At 39.1% G+C, this 22355-nt stretch overlaps 1 protein-coding gene across 2 annotated transcripts in view; it reads left to right on the top strand.

The window, feature by feature from the left end:
• The window catches only part of TMEM232 (transmembrane protein 232), a gene marked incomplete at both ends in the record, with an annotated part of 287483 nt that overhangs the window by 79100 nt on the left and 186028 nt on the right, over window positions 1-22355 (top strand). For both annotated transcript variants that reach the window (XM_080933485.1, XM_080933484.1), the window contains 2 exons: window positions 2861-2984; window positions 12576-12828. In XM_080933485.1, the coding sequence (XP_080789611.1) occupies window positions 2861-2984; window positions 12576-12828 (377 nt within the window). The remainder of the gene's footprint in view (window positions 1-2860; window positions 2985-12575; window positions 12829-22355) is intronic.

The raw sequence follows: 22355 nt of genomic DNA, 5'->3' as shown, positions 1-22355 counted from the left end.
TTGCTGATAATTGAAACTTTTCTGCCTTTTCAATGGGCCTGAGAAGGTGGTAGCAGCATGTGAGAGAGTCTGCCGCTTCCACCTCCAGCTCTTCTCTGTGCCCATCGATTTTCAATTCTGAGTTTTAACAAATTTCAGATCCCAGTCTATTTTTGGCAGGAACAGTTTTGCTTATAGAAGGCCTTGTAGTCAACATCATGGATGGAAAATAGTGTACTTCCAGTGAGGAAGCATTTTTTTTCCTATAAGTAGCTGGCACAGAGATGGTTTTCAATTCACAGCTCAGTGAGCATGCTCTACATTAGATACAACTTGCCAGACAGAAAAGAGACTAGAAAGAAAGATTGAGGAGGTGTGCTGTTCTTAGGAGCAGGGAGGGAGAAGCTTCTGAACTCTTCTGTGTGCTTTCATGGTGAGTGTGACTTATTCCTCTTGGAGGTCACCGAATGCCCCTCAGCCACTCTGAGACTTTACTGGAAAAGTTAACAAAACTCATTACCTTTCAACACTGGAGAAACAGTACTTCAACTCAGTTCAACACTTGAGCCCAGCTGTTTCAAGTTGATAATAACCCATAATTATCAGATTCTTCTTTCTTATTTATGTACACGAGTGAGACTGAGCGAGGTAAGAAACAACTGAAAGCACTAGTTGTTCAACAGCATTTGCTTAGAGCAGAGCTAAGGCCCTGTGTAGCATTTCTGACTTGCCCATGTCTGTAGTCTGTACCCGTCAAGTTAGGTGCATAGGTTGGGGTTTAGTCTTCTCTGAGTTAGAGAAATCCAGCCACACTCTGTGACTATACTGGGCTTCAGTTATCACACAGGACAAAGAGTGCTGTGACATAGATCCTAGGTCCTCTCATTCCCAATTGTCACCCCTGAATGTGTCTTTCAGAGTTGTTCAAATTCTGTTATTAGTGTGTATTCCAGGCAGGAGGGAGAGGATTTGTGAAGGAAATAAAACTTTTCTTTAAATACTAGTTTTTATTAACCAGAAAAAAAGGGCTTAGGAATGTTTCTTTGTATGCCTCCTTTTATGTTTTGTCTGAAAACACATTATATCATTATATAGCCTGGACTGGCTGTGACCTTGTATTTCTCCTGCCTCAGTTTATGGAGTGGTGGGATTACAGGTGTGTGTTACCTCACCTGTGATACAATTTTATTTTTATCTCATTGGCCAAGCCAACAATCACACAGTGCTTTCAATATCCAAGTTAATTTTGAGTCAAATGTACTGCACTATAACGTAGATATATTGAAAATAATATCAGTATATTTTATATAGATCTGTTACTTTTGACAAACCTACTCATATATTCCACCCAAGACACACAACATTCCATGCCTTGGGGACAATCAGTGCCAAACATTTTGCTGTGAAACCTGGGAATTTTTAAACAGGCAGCAGTCGGCACCTGCCACAGGGAGGTTCAGCATTGAAACACTTAAGAAATGACTTAGGAAAAAAAAAATAGAACAGCAGAGCAATCTGAGATGCCAGAGGAGATGTGGTTACAGTTAAGTGAGCACCAAAGGGAGTGTGTACACGTGTCCCAGGATTCTCCGTGCCTACAGCCGCCGAGTTAAAGAGAAACGTATTTGAAAAATCTGAAATGAGTCCAAAGCTGTTAAATTTAAATTGAGTAGGACAGTTAGTATGAAAGCCCCCAGGACCTATGGAACTCCATTAGTGTATTTAGAATGCTTTGTCTCCTCAAAGGTATTCCTCTCTGTGTATCTCATGACCTAGTTTATTAGCATTTATTAACTGTAGCATGTAATGGGTTCTGTTGTGGAATTTTCATACAAGCACCGAATGTACTTTGATTATATTTACCTTTTCCTTGCTCCCTCTATCAATCCTTTTGTGGCGCTTCCTGCGGCCTCCAGTTCCTTCCCCCATAGAGGGCCTATTCTATGCCTCCTTTCCTTCATATATTTATGGGGGGCACCTAGATTCCAAATATAAAGGAAAATTTGTGTATTTGTCTTCCTTTGCCTGGCTTAATTTTCATAACGTATTGAGTGTTTGCATAGGGAAGGTAAGATGAATGAACCTAAGTGGAGTCACCTGACACAGCCTGGGAGTGAGATGCAAACACCCTTGTTGAACACCCTGCATGCTAAGGTTATTAAGCACCTAAAGCCATGTCCACAAACAGCTCTCCGTGCAGGCAATCTCACATTTGCAATCTCTTACTTAGTTCTCTTCCAGCATGTACATTAGTTGGGTGAGCTGGAAACAACGGCATGGAATGCATAATTTCATGGTGGCCTTATTGTGTATGAACGTTAATGGCTAGTGAGTTCCAGTATAAATTCCCACTTATACAGCATTTTAAAACACCAGCTTGTGATCTTATTCTTTCTCTGTGAAATATACATTTTATTTTGAGATATTTCCCTTTTTGAAAAATAACAATGCTAAGGTTTGGGAATATTTACCAAGATGGTTTGTCATGAAAAGAAAACACTCTTCAAATTGACCCCTTTGAATCAGTTGCAGGAAAACAACTCAGAACATCTTGTAATGAGTCAAGGATACTCCTGATAGTCACAGCCTTTGATTACTGTGTCACACAGAAATATGATGAGACTGCAATGTTTCATGGTGCTTATTCCTCTAGCACTGCAGGCCTACTATCCTAAATCGACTCTTCCCAAAATATCACTCTTTTTTTTTTTTTTTTTTGGGTAGACTTTAATTATAATTCATGCCAGCTAGAACCTTTCAGTATTGAAAATAAATATATCTGACGATTGGAACACTCATTTCCTTTGGCTTCAATGCTTTTTTATTAAGATTGATTACTATTATTATTGATTAAGATCTTTATCACTTGATTACAATGCAGGTTGGATTCAGCACTGGCTTTGCTGGTCCTGGGGGAAGCTGCTAAGTTGAACATGGCCTGCTTGAAAACTCTGATGGACCTAGTGACAGATTTCCTTGAGAGTATCTTGTCTGCTCCGAACCAGGTAACACCTTGCAGTGATGATATGGTCATAGACAGTAACAGAAACATGCTCTGTTCTCACCATTATGCAAATTACAAGTCATTTTTGAGCATCTGATGTGTTCGATCAGCAATAACTCTAATTAAATATAAGAGTAAATGCTCATTTACCATAATGTCACTGTCGTAAACACTTTACTGTTAAGTCTATGGACTTCTGCAGTTGTCCATCACTAAAAAGCAGAAGTCACACAGCAGAGCTAGAACTAGAAAACAAACTAGCATCACACACTTATTCAGTACTTGTGTCTGTCACCCACATTCAGTCCTAACTCATCTCCTGACATTTATCTTTTCTTCTGCTTTTTTTCCCTGAATGTTATACTGTGACCATGTGTGCATATGTTTACATGTACATATACATCATTGGTCAGATTCCACGTATGAGGGAGAAAGTGTAAAATTCGCTGTAAGGTTACCCAGCTTTAATTTTCAATGGCCACCTAACCATATAGAAGATCATTAGGATATATAGATTTAGTTGTATCTAATTTTGGTGTGTGGTATCTTTTATATGTAAATTATGATAGCATTTATAAACATGTTTGGAAATTTTACATTTTAGTGAAAAGGGGATCATTTTATCATGTACTGTTGACTATTAAGTTTGTTTCTGAGTTCTAACAGTTAACAAATGATATTGAATCCTTTTTAATTTTAATTTTGAGACAATTCCATACATAAATGCGGTGCAACCCAGTCCACACCACTTTTCCTCAGTTACCTCCCATTGTGCTCATTCTTTCTAATTTATATCATTTTTCTCTCTTCTTTATCTTTGATTTTCTACTTTCTTTTGTTTTAACTGAAAACTCAAATCTATACAATATATTGTGAATATGGTTTTACCTTCCCTAAGTCCTTCCAAACTCTTCCCACCTCCCTACACACCCTACACCACATTCTTTCTCTTTAGAAAACAAACAAACCAAAGACAAAACCAACCAACTAGCCAGCTAGCCAGCCAGCGAGCCAACCAACCAACCCAAAACAAAACAAAAACAAACAAAAACTTAAAAGAAAGTACACAAGAAACATAGACATAAAAATCCATAAAATGCAAAATATATAACAAAACATGTAGAAGGTTTTTGATTGTGTGTGTGTGTGTGTGTGTGTGTGTGTGTGTGTGTGTGTGTAAAATATAAAGTCACCAAATAATAGGGAAGAAAATGCACCAAGTGAGCCCCCCAGTTCCAGGAATAGGTTGAATGTAGTTGAGTTGTTGGCTGAAAATCTCCCATGGAACCCCTAAACATCTCAGGTTATTGACAAGTTTATTGATTGCTCTCCACAATTGAGTGCTGTGTATCAGGTATCTGTTGAGTTAAATACCTAATTAATCCTGGTGGCAGGCCCTTTACCCTCCTCAGTGGTTCACACAAACTGAACACACAGACACAGCCTGTATATTTTGATATGCTTTAAACAGGAGCTAGCCCACTGCCTCACCTGCCTGGTCCTGAGTCATTACTTACTTACTGTAAGTTCTATCTTGCTGCTCTGGACCCAGAGGACTGCCCAACTCGGCTGTGCTCTTCTGGCTCCTTCACAAGTTGGCCATGCCTCTTTGTCTTGCACTCTTATCAGCCATGGAGAATCCTGGAAATTTCAAAAACTTTGCCTCTGTCTGTCCTTCTCAGCTATTGGCTGTTGGCATCTTTTATTTACCAATCATATCTAACTGGGGGCAGATTCTCAGAAGCTATACCATGTAAGCAATTTTTGGAGCCCAAATTAACATTAGGCTATAAACAGTATTAGGCTGAACCCACTACAGCTATCCATAACTGTTTAGTGGGCCTTTGAGGGGCTGATACAGATGTACACTCTGTTTAGGATGCACCACTCAGACCAGGTATGAACCTTTGTGGTCTCCACAGCCATAGACATTTGACTGTATTTACAGTATCAGGCATGTATTTGGTTCTGTGGAATAGACCTAAAAACCCAACCAGAAAGTTGTTGGTTACTCACCAACAAAGAGTCATGTTGCTGTTGCACCAGTGGCTGTGTCTTGCCTGGCAGATGAGTGTTGTGGTTTTCAGGGTCTAGAGCTGGACACAGCTGTTGATTTTTGTCTTCTAGCAGTTTGTATAGGAACTTCTGGGACTAGGAACACCAGCCGTCATGAAGGGAGCTTCTAGGTCAGTTCCTGCTTTGTTTCCCTGTTTCCTAAACCAAAGAGTGTGGTATTGTCAACAACAGGATTTTGCATGTAGAACTGGAGTTTTTTAAAAGTATAGAATAGTGTTTATTCCCAGGCATGAGGAGGGGAGTTAAGAGGGCAGAGGAAGGCAGAGAGAGAGAAGAAAGAGAAGAGAGGAGGGGAGGAGGAGGGGAGAGGAGGGAAGGGGAGAGGAGCTGAGGGGAGGAAGAGAGGAGGAGGAGAAGAAAAGAGAGAAGAGAAAAGAGAAGAAAGAAGTAGGGGAGAAGAGGCCAGGCCATGAGCATGTGGAAGGAAGGGGGAGGGGAATGGGAGGACAGAACAGGGGCAGGAAGGCAAGAGCAAGAGGTGGAATTCTTATAGATGGGATTTTAACTGCATTTTTCACTGTTTCTGTTGAATTAAGTTACTTAGTGAAATACTATGATCTCTCTCTCTCTCTCTCTCTCTCTCTCTCTCTCTCTCTCTCTCTCTCTCTCTCCCCCGCCCCCGTGTGTGTGTGTGTGTGTGTGTGTGTGTGTGTGTGTGTGTGATGTTGATGAGTGTTTGTGCTTGTGTATGTGTGTCTGTAGTCAGAGGTCAATGTCAAGTTTTTTTTTTTTTTTTTTTTTTTTTGAGGGAATATTTTGTAGTACTTGGAGCTAACAGAAGAGGTAACCTGGATGGACAGTAAGCCCCTGGGATACTTGATATACTCTGTTTTCACATCACAGCACTAGGATTCCAGGCATGTGCTACCACTAATGGGTAGTTACTATGGGTGCTGGGATATGAGTTCAGGTCCTCAGGTCTGCATAGCAGTCACTGATGCCCTGAGCTCTCCCCACAGTCACACCCTTCTTTACTATGAACTTTCCTATGAGCCTGTTTTTGTGAACAGTTTCTGGGAATGCATGCTCAAACTCTGTTCTGAAAGTTGTAATACTTTTATATTTTTACACATACATGCACTAAAAAGATTATTTCCCAACATAATATGGAGGGTAATATTTATTTATTATTTGGGAGCTACATACATGTAAATCATTTATTTGGATGAAATCTATCTACTATTTCCATACCCCATTTCTCCCTTCTAACATTATATAGTCTTTTTCTTAAACCCTCTGAGAATACTTAATAAAGCTGGTATGTGAATGGGTGTAGGGCTATCTATTGGACAACCAACCACTTGTGCTTACAAGGCATCATAGCCTTGAATAAAACAAACTCTACTTCAGTGGATCAATTTTTAAAAATTATTTTTTTATTTTATTTATTTACATCCCAAATGTTTCACCCTAGTCTCCCCTCCCAGAGTTCTTCCCCCCATCTCCCGTTTGGCTCTGAGAGAGTTCCCCCTTCCCCAGGTCTCTTTAGGATTAGGCACATCCTTTCCTACTGAGACCAGACAAGGCCTCTTGTGCCAGGGACCTCGGACCAGCCTGTGTATGCTCTTTGGTTGGTGGCTTAGTCTCTGGGAGCTCCCAGAGATACAGGTTAGTTGATATTATTGGTCTTCCTATGGAGTTGCAAACCTCTTCAACTCTTTCATAGGGGTCCCCTACCTGAGTCCAATGGTTGGTGATGGATATCTACATCTGTCTCAGTCAGCTGCTGGTAGAACCTCTCAGAAAACAACCATGGTAGGCACCTGTCTACAAGCACAACATAGCATCAGTAATAGTGTCAGGGACTGGTGCCTGACCAAGTTAGATAGCTATTCCTTCAGTCTCTGCTCCATTTTTTGTCCCTTTTGGACAGGAACAATTTTGGGTTGAAAATGTTGAAGGTAGTTTGGTGACCTCATCCCTCAACTTGGGGTCCTGTCTATCTACTGGAGGTCGTTTCTTTAGCTTCCATCTCCCTGCTATTGGGCATTTTGGTTAAGGTCGCCCACATTGAGACTTGGGACCTCCCACGTCCCAGAATCTCTGGGACTTTCTAAAGGTTTCCCCTACCCTCAGTCCCCAACCCTGGCAGCTGTATATTTTTGCCCATTTTCCTGGCCCTCTCTCCTGTCTCCCCTAACACCTGATCCTGCCTGTTTTCCTCTAACCCTCCCCTCTCTGACCAAGATGCCTCCCTCCTCTGTCTTCCATGATTATTTTGTTCCGCTTTCTAAGTGGGATTGAAACATCCTCACTTGGGCCTTTTCTTCTTGTTTAACTTCTGTGGTTCTGTGGTATGTATTATGGGTATTCTGAGATTTTGGACTAATACACACTTATCAGTAAGTCCATACTGTACACATCCTTTGGGGTATGGGCTACTTCACACAGGATATTTTCTTTTCTTTTATTAGATATTCTCTGTATTTACATTTGAAATGTTATCTCCTTCCCTCACTCCAATCCCATTCTCCTTCTGCCTCCACTTGTCTTCACAAATGTACACTCACTCACTCCTAATAACCCTCTCCACTCCATTACCTTGGCATTTTTCATACACTGGGAAAACATTCCCTCCCTGGACCAAAGGCCTCATCTCACATTGATGCCAGATACTGCTATCTTCAGCTACATGTGCAACTGGAGCCATAAGTCTCTCAGTGTGTGCTCAATGGTTGGTGTTTTAGTCCATGAGAGTTTTTTTGGAGGGTTTGGTTGGTTGATAATGTTGTTCTTCCAAGGAGGTTACAACTCCTTTCAGCTCCTTCAGTCCATTCTTTAGCACCTTCACTGGGGTCCCAGTGTTCAGTCTGATGCTTAGCTGTAAACATGCTCAGCTATATTTGTATGACTCTGGCAGAGCCCCTAAGGAGGCATGTCTATCTGGTTCCTGCCAGTAAGTACTTCTTGGCATCAGCAATAGTGCGTGAGTTTGGTGGCTCCATATGGGGTGGATCCCAAGTTGAGGCAACCTCTGTATGATCTTTTCTTCAATCCCTGTTCCTATGTTTGATCTTGTATTTCCTCCTGGGAGTGTTTTATTCTTCCTTCTAAGGAGGACTGAGGTATCCACATTTTGGCCCACCTTCTTTTTGAGCTTCATAAAACCTGTGCATGGTTTCTTGGGGCCGGTATCGGCTTATCAGTGAGTGCATACCATGTGTGTTCTTTTGTGACTGGGTAACCTCATACAGGATGATAGTCTCTAGTTCCATCCATTTGCCTAGGAATTTCTTAAAGTCATTATTTCTAATAGCTGAGTAGTACTCCACTGTATAAATGTACCACAATTTCTGTTTCCATTTCTCTGTTGAAGAAGATCTAGGTTCTTTCCAGCTTCTGGCTATTATAAATTAGGCTGGTATAAACATAATGGAGCATGTGTCTTTGTTATAAGTTGGAGCATCTTTGGGATACACCCAGGAGTAGAATAGCTGGGTCTTCAGGTAGTACTGTGTCCAATTTTCTGAGGAACTGCCAGACTGATTTCCAGAGAGGCTGTACCAGCTTACAACCCTACCAACAGTGGAGGAGTATTTCTTTTTCTCCATATCCTTGCCAGCATCTGCTGTCACCTGTGTTTTTGATCTTAGCCATTCTGACTAGTGTGAGGTGGAATTTCAGGGTTGTTTCTCGGCCATTCAATATTCCTCAGATGAGAATTCATTGTTTACCTCTCTACCCCATTTTTAAATAGAATTGATTTATTTTTCTGGAGTCTAACTTTTTGGGTTCTTTGTATATGTTGGATATTACCCTTCAATCAGATTTGGATTGGTTAAGATTTTTTTCCCAAACTGTTGGCTGCCATTTTGTCTTCTTGATTGTGTCTAAGGACACAGAAACTGTGCAATTTTATGAGGTCCCATTGGTGTTCTGTTCAGGAACACCAATTTCCCTTATGCCTATATGTTTTAAGCCCTTCTCCCTGTCTCTTCTAATATTTTTAGCATACCTTGTTTTATGTGGAGATCTTTGATCCACTTGGACTTGAGATTTGTACAAGGAGATAAGAAAGGATCAATTTGTATTCTTCTGCATACTGACTGCCAGTTGAACCAGAACATTTGTTGAAAAGGTTGTCCTTTTTCCACTGAAGGTTTTTAGCTCCTTTGTCAAAGATTACGTGACCATAGGTGTGTGGGTTCATTTCTGGGTCTTCAATTCTGTTCCATTGATCTACCTGTCTATCTCTGTACCAATACCATGCGATTTTTATAACAGTTGCTTTGTAATATAGCTTGAGGTCAGGGATGGTGATTATCCTAGAAGTTCTTTTATTGTTGAGAATAGGTTTTGCTCTCCTAGGTTTTTTGTTATTCCAGAAAAATTTGCAAATTGCTTCTTCCAACTCTATAAAGAATTGACTTGAAATTTTGATGGGGATTGCATTGAATCTGTAGATTGCTTTTGGCAAGAGGGCCATTTTTCAACGTTGATCCTTCTAATCTATGAGCATGGGAGATCTTTCTATCTTCTGAGATTTTCTTTAAGTTTCTTCTTCAGAGATGTGAAGTTCTTGTCATACAGATATTTCACTTGCTTAGTTAGGGTCACACCAAGTTATTTTATATTATTTGTGACCATTGTTAAGGGTGTCTTTTCCCTAATTTCTTTCTTAGCATGTTTATCCTTTGAGTAGAGGAAGGCTACTGATTTGTTTGAGTTAATTTTATGTCCAGACACATAGCTGAAGTTGTGTATTAGCTGTAAAATTCTCTGGTGTAATTTTTGGGGTCACTTAAACATATTACCATATTATCTACAAATAGTGATATTTTGACCTTTTCTCTTCCAATGTGTATTCCTTTGACTTCTTTTTGTTGTCTAATTGCTCTGCCCAGGAATTTCAGTACTATATTGAATAGGTAGGGGGAGAGTGGACATCCTTGTTTAGTTCCCGATTTTAGAGGGATTGCGTCAAGTTTCTCTCCATTTAGTTTGATGTTGGCTACTGGTTTGCTGTATATTGCTTTTACTGTGTTTAGGTATGGGCCTTAGATTCCTGATACTTCCAAAACTTTTAACATGAAGGGGTGTTAAATTTTGTCAACAATATCTAGTTAGGTGATCATGTGTTTTTTTTTTTCTTTGAGTTTTTAATATGGTGAATTATGTTGATGGATTTCTGTATATTGAACCATCCCTGCATCACTGTGATAAAGCCTACATGATTATGGTGAATATTTTTTGATGTGTTCTTAGATTTGGTTTGCAAAAATTTATTGAGTATTTTTGCATCAATGTTTATGATGTAAATGGTCTGATTTTCTCTTTCTTTGTAGGGTCTTTGTATAGTTTAGGTATGAGTGTAATTGTGGCTTTGAAGAACAAGTTGGATAGTGTTCCTTCTGTTTCTATTTTGTGGAATACTTTGAGAAGTATTGGCATTAGATCTTCTATGAAAGTCTGACAGAATTCTGCACTAAATCCACCTCTTCCTGGGCTTTGCTTGCTTGGGACGTTTTTGATGACTGCTTCTATTTCTTTAGGTTTTATGTGACTCTTTAGATGGTTTATCTGACTTTTATTTAACTTTGGCACCTGGTATCTGTCTAGAAATCTGTCCATTTCCTCTAGATTTTCCAGTTTTCTTGAGTATAGGCTTTTGTAGTAAGATATGATGATTTTTTAAATTTCTTTAGTTACTGTTGTTTTGTCTCCCCTTTCATTTCTGATTTTGCTCATTTGGATACTCTCTCTGTTCCCTTTAGTTAATCTGGCTAAGAATTTATTGATCTTGTTGATGTTTTCAAAGAACCAGCTTCTAGTTTTGTCAATTATTTATATAGTTATTTTTGTTTCTCCTTGGTTGATTTCTACTCTGAGTTTAATTATTTTCTGTTGTCTGCTCCTCTTGTGAGTATCTGCTTTTTTTTGTTCTAGAGCTTTCAGCTGTGCTGTCAAGCTGCTAGTATATACTTTCTCCATTTTTTTTTTTGAAGCACTGATAACTATGAGCTTTCCTCTTAGTACTGCCTTCATTGCTTCCCATTTGTTTGGGTATGTTGTGCTTTCAGTTTCAATAAATTCTAAAAGTCCTAGATTTCCTTCTTTATTTCTTTCTAGACCATGTTATCATTGAGTAGCACATTATTCAGCTTCCATGTGTATGTGGGCTTTTTGTTGTTTTTGTTGTTATTGAAGACCAGCCTTAGTTCATGGTGATCTGATAGGATGATTGGGTTTATATCTATTGTTTTGAATCTGGTGATGCCCTTTTTGTGACTGACTCTATGGCCAATTTTGGAGAAGGTCCTGTGACATGCTGAGAAGAAGGTATACTCTCTTGTTTTAAGATGAAATCTTCTGTAGATGTCTTAATTTCAATTGGTTTATAACTCTGCTAGTTCTGAAGTGTTTCTCTCTGTTCATGTTCTGCTTTTATGATCTGTACATTGATGAGAGTGGGGTGTTTATGTCTCCTACTATTAATGGTGTGGGTACAATATATTCTTTTAGCTTTAGTAGGTGTTCTTTTATGAATGTGGTGTCCTTGTATTTGGAGCATAGATGTTCAGGATTAAGAGTTAATCTTGATAGATTTTTTCCTGTGATGAGTAAAAAGTTTTCTTCCTTATTTTTTGATAACTTTTGGTTAAAAAATCTATTTTATTCGATAATAGAATGACTATTCCAGATTGTTTTCTGGAACTGTTATCTTGGAAGGTTTTTCCCCCAGCTTTTTACTCTGAGGTAGTGTCTGTTTCTGAGATGAATTTCCTATATTCAGCAAAATGCTGGATCTTATTTATATAACCAGTCTGATAGTATATGACTTTTTATTGGGGAATTGATTCTATTGATGTTAAGGAATATTAAGGAATATTAAGGAATAATGATTCTTGTTTCTTGCTATTTTGGTTGTTAGAGTTTGAATGATTATGTTGCAGAAGGATTTTATTTTCTGTTCCAATCTATTTGGTGTTCTGTAGGCTTCTTGTACATTTACAACAATCTCTTTCTTTAGGTTAGGGAAGTTTTCTTCTATGATTTCTATGTTTTCTGGCCCTTTGAACTGGAATCTTCACTCTCTTCTATTTCTATTATTCTAAGGTTTGGTCTTTTCATTGTGTCCTGGATTTCTCTTATCTGCTGGACCTGTGGGGGTCCCAGCTGGTGTGGGTATTGGGGCAGGAGTCTCACCTGTGTCCCTGGTTAGGGAAGACCTCCAGGGAGACAGGCAGTGCTGTGGGGTCAGGGAGCAGACCTGCTGATCTGACATGTGTGTAGGAGGAGGTGCAATAGATTAATTTATCTTTTATTGATTACTATAGAAATTGAATGCTTGCTACTTAAGATATATATTAGTTATTTATATTTTTGAACTATTTTTAATAAAGCATACTCATAAAACACTAATTCAAATGAGGAAATTTAAAAATTTTAATTAGTTTTATAAGACATAATGTTTGAATAAATTATTTTGTTACAATCCTACTATACATATGTTTCTCAGCCTGACAGAATGTACCTTGATTCTCTTATGTGTCCTTTTGTGTTTTTTTTGTTTTAGGAAGATAACTGTAATGCATATGATATTTCCGGGACATCAGACATTGTCTATACATATACAACAATTATTGCAGAAGTCTGTCTGTATGCAGCTACCTCAGACCTGAGGAAAACAGCTTTGATTGGGTTTTGTGACTGTAAAAGTCCACAGCAGGACATTTTCCTCATGGACAAGTCTGAAGAGCTTCCAGAATTAGATGGAGCAAGCATTTTATCGCTTTTGAAGTATTTCTCTTCCAGAATCTCTGAAAACTGTAAGTAATGTACTTTTCATTTTAGGGAATATTTTCTAAGCATCCCTGCCTTCTACATAGAACAACAACTTCTCACAAAATGCTTACATCTAAATGTGAACAACAGCTTTCAGTTCAGTAAGACTTCCTAGGGAAAGTATTTTATAAAATTTTATAAAATTATAAAATGTAAGATAGCTGATATCTAAATTAAGCTCAGCAGGTTTCTGGTTCCAATCATGTAACTTGAAAACTTAAGATGACTACTGAGGCAGTGGTGGGATGTGTTTCCTCTTCCTTTCTGCTCTTTCCTAAGGAGTTTTCTTCTCCATTCCTTTATGCACCTGCCTCTTCTCTCCTCCTCTCCTGCTCTTTTTCCATCAAAAAAAAAAAAGTCTTCAGTTGTTACTATCATCACCACCACAACCACCACCACCACTATCATCATTACTACTGTTATATTTTGCTACTAAGTTTCAGTTGGCCAGAAACTAAGCATCTTCCTGCCTCAGTCTTCCAATACTGGGGTTCAGTCTGATGCTACACAGTCAGCTTTTACTCACTGTTCTTCACTCATGGCTCCATATCTGCCTCGATTGCAAAATCTAAAAAACACCTTACTACTGTGATTCTTGAGACTATCAGAATCACTAATATTACTTTTAAAAGAGGGACCCTACACTGAAGAGAAAGTATTAGAAGAGAAAGTAGGAAAAAGCTGAGAACACATAGGCACAGGGGAAAACTTCTTGAACAAAACATCAATGGCTTATGCTCTAAAATCAAGAATTGATAAATGGGACTTCATGAGATTTCAAAGTTTCTGTAAGGCTAAGGACACTGTTAAAAACCAAACCAAACCAAACCAAACCAAACCAAACAAACAAAAAACCAAAATGGCAGCCAACACATTGAGAAAGGATCTTTACCAATCCCACATATGATAGAGGTCTAATATCTAATATATACTAAGAACTCAAGAAGTTAGACTCCAGAGAATCAAATAATTCTACTAAAAAGTGGGGTACAGAGCTAAACAAAGAATTCTCAACTGAGGAATATTGAATGGCTGAGAAGCACCTAAGGAAATGCTCAACATCCCTAGTTATCAGGGAACTGCAAATCAGAACAACCCTGAGATTCCACCTCACACCAGTCAGAATGGCTAAGGTCAAAAACTCAGGTGACAGCAGATGCTGCCAAAAATGAGGAGAAAGAGGAACACTTCTCCACTGTTGGTGGGATTTCAAGCTGGTATAACTACTCTGGAAATCAGTCTGGCAGTTCCTCAGAAAATTGTATTTAGTACTACCTGAAGACCCAGCTATTCCACTCCTGGGCATATACCCCAAAGATGCTCCAACATATAACAAGGACACAAGCTCCATTATGTTTATAACAGCCTTATTTATAATAGCCAGAAACTGGAAAGAACCCAGATGTCCTTCAGTAGAGGAATGGATACAGAAATTGTGGTATTTTTACACAATGGAGTACTACTCGGCTATTAGAAACAATGACTTTAAGAAATTCCTAGGCAAATGGATGGAACTAGAGACTATCATCCTGAGTGAGGTAACCCAGTCACAAAAGAACAGATATAATATGCAGTCACTGATAATTAGATACTAACCCCCAGAAAGCTCTGAATACCCAAGAAACAACTCACAGACTATATGAAGCTCAAAAAAGGGAAGGCCAAAATGTGGAAGCCTCGCTCCTTAGGAAAAAAAAAATGTGTACCCTCTCAGAGTGTGGTATACCTAGACCTTAAATCATTAATAATTCAAGAGCTAAGAAAGCAGCCTTGTGGCAATCCTTGGTATTTAAAATCATTATGTTTAATCTTTACACACCAAGAAAACTTTGACTATTTCCATGTTGCATTTGGTTTTACATGTACTTTATGCTCATTGTAACTAGTAAGTTTTCAATGCATACTATCAAACCTTAAAATAAAAATCAAGTACTGACAAAAATACATTTGTATAGTTTTATGAAAAAAAAATGAAAGAGGGACCCTGATTTGAGAAGATCTTTTAGGCTGATTGAACTTCACAGATAGAATGAATGTCATCAGAAGTAGTTGTTGGTGTCATCTGTTGGACTGGATTACCTGTTAGTCTCAAATATTTGGGCCAGGTGCCACTCCTTTTCCATCTGGCACATGCTGTTCAGTTTTCAGGCAAACACATCCCAAAGACGGTCTTTTCCCCTTGCAGTAGTGTCATCAGCAGACCTATGGAGCACCTTCTAGTTCTGGGTTGTATAATAAAGCTAGAAGCATAATTCCACCATTTCTGCTTTGTGTCCCTTCCTGCCTTGAGTTCCTGCTCCAACTTTCCTACAGAACAGTGCCCTGGAAGCATAATATGAATTAAATTATTTTCTCCTCTACCATGCTTTTGGCAAGAATCTTAGGCATATCTATCTATCTATCTATCTATCTATCTATCTATCTATCTATCTATCTATCATGTATAATTTTAACTGATGACTCTCATGTTTACCTTTGTCACCCTTTTATTGCTATGAAGAGACACCATGGCCAAAGCAACTCTTATAAGAGAAAGCATTGAATGGGGCCAGCTCATAGTTTCAGAAGTTTAGTCTATTGTTGTTATGGTAGGGGACATGGTGTCATGTGGCAGACAAGGTCCTGGGTAATTAGCTGAGAGTTCTACATCATGATCTGCAGGCAGAAGGGACAGACACAATGGGCTTGGCCTGGTCTTTTGAAACCTCAAAGCCCACTCCAGTGACATACTTCCTAATCCTTCTAATCCCATCAAGCAGTTCTATTACCTGGTGACTAAGCATTCAAATATATGAGCACATGGGGCCATTTTAATTCAAACCACAACCATGCGATTTTATCTTATTCACATAATATGTGTGTGTGTGTGTGTGTGTGTGTGTGTGTGTGTGTGTGTAGTTTAATAATTACAAAGCCTTTTTATATTGGCAATTTCTGTCCTTATTTAAAATGCATCATTGTTTAGATACAGGTTATTTTTATTAGATTCATCAAATATTGTCTTTTTGTTTTTCTAACTTTATAAGGATTAGACTTTCTGCCCAAATTTTATATGCACATACATAAATATATATGTTTCCTTTACATGTCTGTAATGCATGCAATGGCAAGAGTGATTCGAGAATTTGCACATCATCCTCAGCTAGAGTCATGACAACATGTGCTTACAGATAGTTTTGATGTCTGCAAAGCCAGTACCTGACCTTAACCATTTTTATTACCTAACAGGTACAGTTGTCTATCCTCCACACTGGCTTGATTCACTTACCACCACATCAAGATTCATATATGCTGGTCAGGCAACAGGCCTCAAGAGCATAGGAATGCTAATGTGCTTTCAGATCTTAATTTTAATTCCTTTGGATAAATCCCCCAAAGTGGCACAGCTGGGCCACATTGCCTTGAAGTTTTCAAAGAAGTTGCTAATAGCTTTCCTTAATGGTTGCATCACATCACCTTGACAAAATCACAAAAGAAGTGCAGGTTCTTCAAAGCCTTGTCCAGGTAAACTTCATTTATCTTCCTTTAGCTGTTTGTGTGTCTCCTTTAAAGAACTGACTCTTCAAGCCCTTTGTCTATACCTTTGGTGGGAACAAGGCAATCACAGTTTTATTTGCTGAGAAAGTCTGGGGAAATTTATATTTCTGATTTTGCTTGTTTGCCTCTTTGAGATAGGGCCTTGTCATGTGGCCACACCTTGACTGGAGCTCACTAGGAAGTTTTAAAGTCTGGATCTTCCCCCTGCATCCTCCCTAGTGAGTGCTGGGATTGTAAACATACATCACCCGCTAGGCTACCCTGTGGATTTTCATCTTGGCTGTTGAGAGAGAAGCAGATGTGGCTGTGCTTTACTGCTTCCTCACAAAGGACACATCTCTCCAGTAGGAAAAAAAAATCCTCCAAATCCTCTTATACACTTAGTTACTGGGCTGCAAGTACTTTCAACTTTTATTCCTTATTAATGAGCACGTGTGCAGTGTGGGGGTCCATATGTCACGTTGTCAATGTGAGGGTCAGAGGACAACCTTGTGGGTTGTTTCAGGTCACCAGGCTCATTGATAGGATTGATGTGGTCCACCTTGCTAGTCCTTCTGTTGTTTATAGCTTCCTTCTGTACTTTGGCGATTAACATTAGCATAAGATGGTTTGCAGGTGTATTTTCCCATTATTTTCTTTAAGAATATCTTAAATAAGTGTGGTTTTGTTTCCAGTGTTCTTGCTCATCCAGGTTTGTTACTTCATGGTTGCAGATAGAGATCCAGGGACATTATCTCTCAATAAGTATAAAGTGACCTTGTTACTTTTATTATTTTTAAATGTCCTGTCTGCTTTTTTAATTGAGAACAGCCAGACACCAATTTAAATTATTATTACCATGTGGCAGTTTGTCCTTCAGTGCTTTAATGTGTACATAATATGAAATGACTTATAGAACTGTGTTTATTATCCCAGGGATCAATTTTTTTTTTGCCCATAGTGTGTGATCTTTTTAATGCATTTCTAAATGTAGTTTGCTAGTTGCTATAGTTTGAATATAGTCTACACAGGACCATGGTTGGAATGGCTGATCCCAAGGTGGTGAGACTATTTTAGGAGGTGGGGCTCAGTTGGAGAAAATGTGGTGCTGGGGACCTTTGAAGATTGCCTGAATTATAGTCACCTACCTGCCCTGTTTCCTGGGAGCCACGGTAGGGAAGCTTCCTCTGCCACAGGCTCCCACCACCATAGACAGGGTTTCTGAAACCACAAACCAGAACATAGTAACTGATCCCTCCCACTAAGTTGTTTGTCTAGGACACCTGGTACTGGAAGGAAACCTGCCTCACATACTAGCATGTTTTGTTGAGTTTTACATCTGAGTTTATCAGGATATTGACATATAACTTATCTTTTTTTGTGGTATCATATTTTGTTTCATAAACTGAGTTTGAGAGTGCTCCACCCTCTGGTTTTTCATTTAGGAAAGTTTGAGAATTGATAATGCTGCCTTTATTAATTTTCACTGTAGTATTAGAATCCTCCCATTTCTACCTCTCCCTCCAATCCCTTCCATGTTCTCTCTTAGCCTCTCCTGGATCCCTTTTCTTAATTCCTTTCAAGTTCACGACCTCTTTTTTATGGCTATTGCTACACAGATGCACACTCACATGTGCATGTGCACACATGAGCACATGTGCTCACACAGGCACGATTGTGCTTGCACATACATGCATGCACACAAGCACACATCCCTACACAAGTAACCCCTGCTGAGTCCCTTTAGTGTTGCTTGTGTACACATGAAATTACAGGGCGCATTCCTGGGGAAGCCCAGTATCTCCTCTCTGGGCATCCCTTTGTTGCTTGTCATTCTCTGTCTGGCAGTCTGAACCTCCCCCTTCCTTAGCATGTCTGTAGATGTTGTCATAGCTTTGGTCTTGACTAGGCAGCCATACTGTTCTGGTTACAGTTCATGGGCACAGCTCCCCATCATGTCTAGGAGATAGTCTTACAGACTTCCTGGTCTTCTGGCTCTCACACGTTTCCTGCATCATCTTCTGTGATGTTCCCGAGCCTGTGCAGGAACTGTGTTGCAGATGTATAAGTTGGTGCTGTTCATCTCCATAATCAACCATTCTGCGTACTTTGACCTTTTTTCTGAGTCCATGATAGAAGTTGCTACTGAAATCATCTGGCTTTGGGCATTGTCCTAGGTATGAAGGTTTTGATTACTGGCTTAACAGTCTTACTACTTGCAGGTATTTACATCCTTGTTATTTATAACTAATCCTTGATAGATTACATATTTCCAGAAATATTTATGCATACTGGGCTGTGTAACTATAGTACCTTATTTTTTGATAGCAGCTTTCCGTCCTTTCTGTGTCTTACATGGATTTCGATATTGCTTTCATCTTAACTGTTTCTTGTTATTGGTGCAGCTCAATTAGTATTGGTGTAGTTTTGTCCATTATTAAAAAAAAAAAAAACCTTATCTTTTAAAAATTCTCTATTCCTTTATTTCTACTTAAATGCTTCCTTTGTTGCTTTCTGCTAGCTTTAGGTTTTAGTTTGTCTCTTTCTGTTTCTTTGGTTGTAAAATAATTTGAGAATATTTATCAAAATAAATGTTTCCCTCTGTATGGCTCTGGCATCACTGTGAAGTTTCAGTATGTTGTTGGTTTTGGTCTTAGGATAGCTTCCAGTCTTTCTTTTGATTCCTTATGTAACCTAGTTGTTCTCCAAGACTGCACGTAAATTTTACACTCGGTGTTCTGTCCATGTCTGTTGGGCCTATTTAGTCTTCACTGTTGCTTAGGCCTGTTCACTCTTATTGCTGTCTGATTTTGAATTATTCCTTCTAATAATGAAAGCAACAGAGGCTGAACAGGTATCTGGCGACTGCTCTTGCAGGGGACACAGTTCAGTTCCCAGCACCCATGATAGATATTCAAAACTGCTTGTGTCTCTAGGGGTCCTCTGACTTCTGTGGGTATCTATTCTCAATATCACATGCACTCACCCCCCCCCACACTTGCATATACATAATTTTAAAAATAAAAATGGATCTTTATTTCATATACATTTTCTGTTTTTATTTTATTTATTTTTTGAGACTTTGGGGTATGGGTACTATATTTATGTAATATCTACCCTTCCCATTCCCATTCCTTACTTCCTCCCATGCCCCCCTTGCACTCTCATACTCCCAGTTTTTACCTTCTGTAATTATTTATTGTTATGTATATACATGAGTACATACATGCATATATACATAAACACATACACACACATAACCTGCAGAGTTCATTCAGTGTTGTGCACATGTATATATGGTTAGTGCTGACCACCTGGAACTTGATAACCTATAAGGAAAACTATCCCTGGTTGGAAACAGATCCTCCCTCCCCCAGCAGTCAGTGATGCCCTATCATTGGGGTGGGGTCACCCATGCTGTTTTATCAACTGGTGTTGTCATTATTCTGGTGTTGTTCAGGCAACCACATTGTTGAGATTCCATGGGTATGATTTCTCTGTCATGTCCAAAGATGTCCTGATCTTCTGCCTCTTATGATCTTTGCTTCCCTCCATCCACAGTTTTCTCTTTTTTAAGTGTAGGGCTTGCATAGTAGTAGATATATCATTTGGGGTAGTCACCTGATGGTCACTTACTCTTTGCTTTGTGACCAGTTGTGAACTTTTGTAAAAGAAGCTTCTTTGATGAGGGGTGAGATCTTCCCTTATCTTGTGCATGAAAAATGAAAACAAAACTAACCAAACAAAACCAACCACAAACCAAAACGAAACAAAGCAGAAGAGTTAGGAATCACTCTGGCTTAGGAAAGTGGCAGTAGTAAGTTCTCATCTAGGGTCTATGACCCCTCCAGCCACTAAAGTGGGCTAGATTCACTGTATCAGGCAGGAAATTACCAGTCTTTCTTACTTACTGGCTGTCTTTCCTAACTACTCTACTTGTTTAGTTTTTGAGACAGTGTTTCTCACTGAGCCTAGACTGTCTGGCTAGTGAATCTACATGTCTTAGTTACCCTCAGTGCTGGTGTCACAGGCTGTGTCGCCATCGCCAGCATCTTCATGTGAACATGGGAGACTTGAACTCAGATCTTCATGCTTGGACAGCAAGTACATTGCAATATGAGCCATCTCCCCAGCTCAGAACAGACTCTCTTTGTTGTTTTTTTTCTGTGGCACACCTGTAAACACAATGTTTTTATTATACTGCTTTACTTCTCAAGGTTGCCTTTAAAAGTTTTCTTCTTCTTCCCCATTTTGCCTTGGGATATAAGCACTTGTGAAAATTACCTTCCTCTGTCAACATAATCTGTATTTCATGGTAGTGCTAATTTGGCTTAGTGAAATTTAAAAGAAATCAGGAATTAGGAGTCTTGTATTTTATAAGTATATTTGTAAGTATCACAGTTGGTCCTGACAAAAAATGAATCACTTTTGTCCCTTTCAGTTATAACTCCAGAAAATAATTATTTTTAATGAACAGATCTCTGTAATTTACAGTTGGAAAAGATCACAAAATTTAAGTAAGTCAAGTTCCACCCACTTCCTTAGTTATTCACAAACATCTTAGCACCCTACTTGGAATCCTCTTCTAGTCAACTATCACGTTCCAAGGAAAGAATCTGCTAACTCTCAGTCTTTGGCCGCCACGGTCCCTGCGAAAATGGGGAGCATATTTCTAAGAATGGTTCTCTTCAGTTTATTCTGTTGCTTAGTTCGTGCAACAGAAATCAATTGTGATTACACATGCAAAATAACTTTTGGTACTGCTTACATGTAAATGCGTTGTGTATGTATGTCTAATATCATTTTTATAGTTTGATAATGTTCGGAGGAAGAGTTATATTGTACAACCAAACTGCAACACTCATTTTCATGCTCTTGTCTGTCTGTCTTGTTATCTCTGCCAAAGCTTGGGGACTCTCAGGAACATCTCAACTTTTGACAGCAGATGCAAGCTTGGAGGGGGGTCCCAGAATATTTTGACACCCACTGTGACCCTGGGAATCCCCGAGACAGCTCTTGTCTTATTTTGTTAAAGAACTCACACAATTAACAAAATCCCTTCTTCTTCATTATGACTTACAACTGTAAGAGGATACAAATTAAAACCAGCCAGGGGAAAACCAGTGCATGCAGCAGAGCGAGCCAAGAGCTCACATCCTCCTGTCTTCTCCAGTGGGGCTGCATGGACAGCGTTTTCCACTAGTAACAGTGAGTGACAAGATAGCAAGGCCATACTCTGCTAGGAGGTTTCCCATGATTTATTATTCATAGTTTTTATTGTGGATCTCAGACAGATGGCTTGTTGATGGCTCTCCTTAGTCTCTGGCGTTTCCAGAGGTTGAATTGATTTTATGTGGCTCAGGCTACCCATGAGGAATCATACATCCAAGTAAAAGATTACCTATACCAAGTAAACAGAGTCACTTAAAATCATCTTTCTTCCTTTTTTATTTTCTTTTCTCTTTCTCTTCTTCTTTCTTTCTTTTGTATGTATGTATATATGTATCTATCTTATCTATCTATCATCTATCTATCTATCTATCTATCTATCTATCTATCTATCTACATACCTGTCTGTCTGTCTATCTATCTATCTATCTATCTATCTATCTATCATCTCTCTCCTGTGTGTGTGTGTGTGTGTGTGTGTATGTGTGTGTGTGTGTGTTCATATGCTTGTACAAATGGAGGTTAGAGAACAATTTGGGGGAGTTGGTTCTTTCCTTTCCTCATATGAGTTTCTGGGCTCAAAATCACCACATGTGGATAGGCAACAAGTCCCTTTACCCATTGACCCACCTCACTGGTCCTCAAGTAAGAAGGCATTTTTAAAATTAAGTTATTTTACTTACCACTGCATCACTACAGCTGATGCTGCTTCGTTTACTTTCTTTACATTTGCCTCTTCCAATAGAGTTGTGTATTCCATGGGCACTGATGCTGTAGTTTCTGTTGGTATAGAGAACAGTGCTGGCAGACACCATCTGTTCTACAT

This window comes from Micromys minutus (assembly GCF_963924665.1).
Source record: "Micromys minutus genome assembly, chromosome: 19".
In the NCBI taxonomy this organism is placed as follows: Eukaryota; Metazoa; Chordata; class Mammalia; order Rodentia; family Muridae; genus Micromys; species Micromys minutus.
This window is presented reverse-complemented; position numbering and strand designations above follow the sequence as displayed.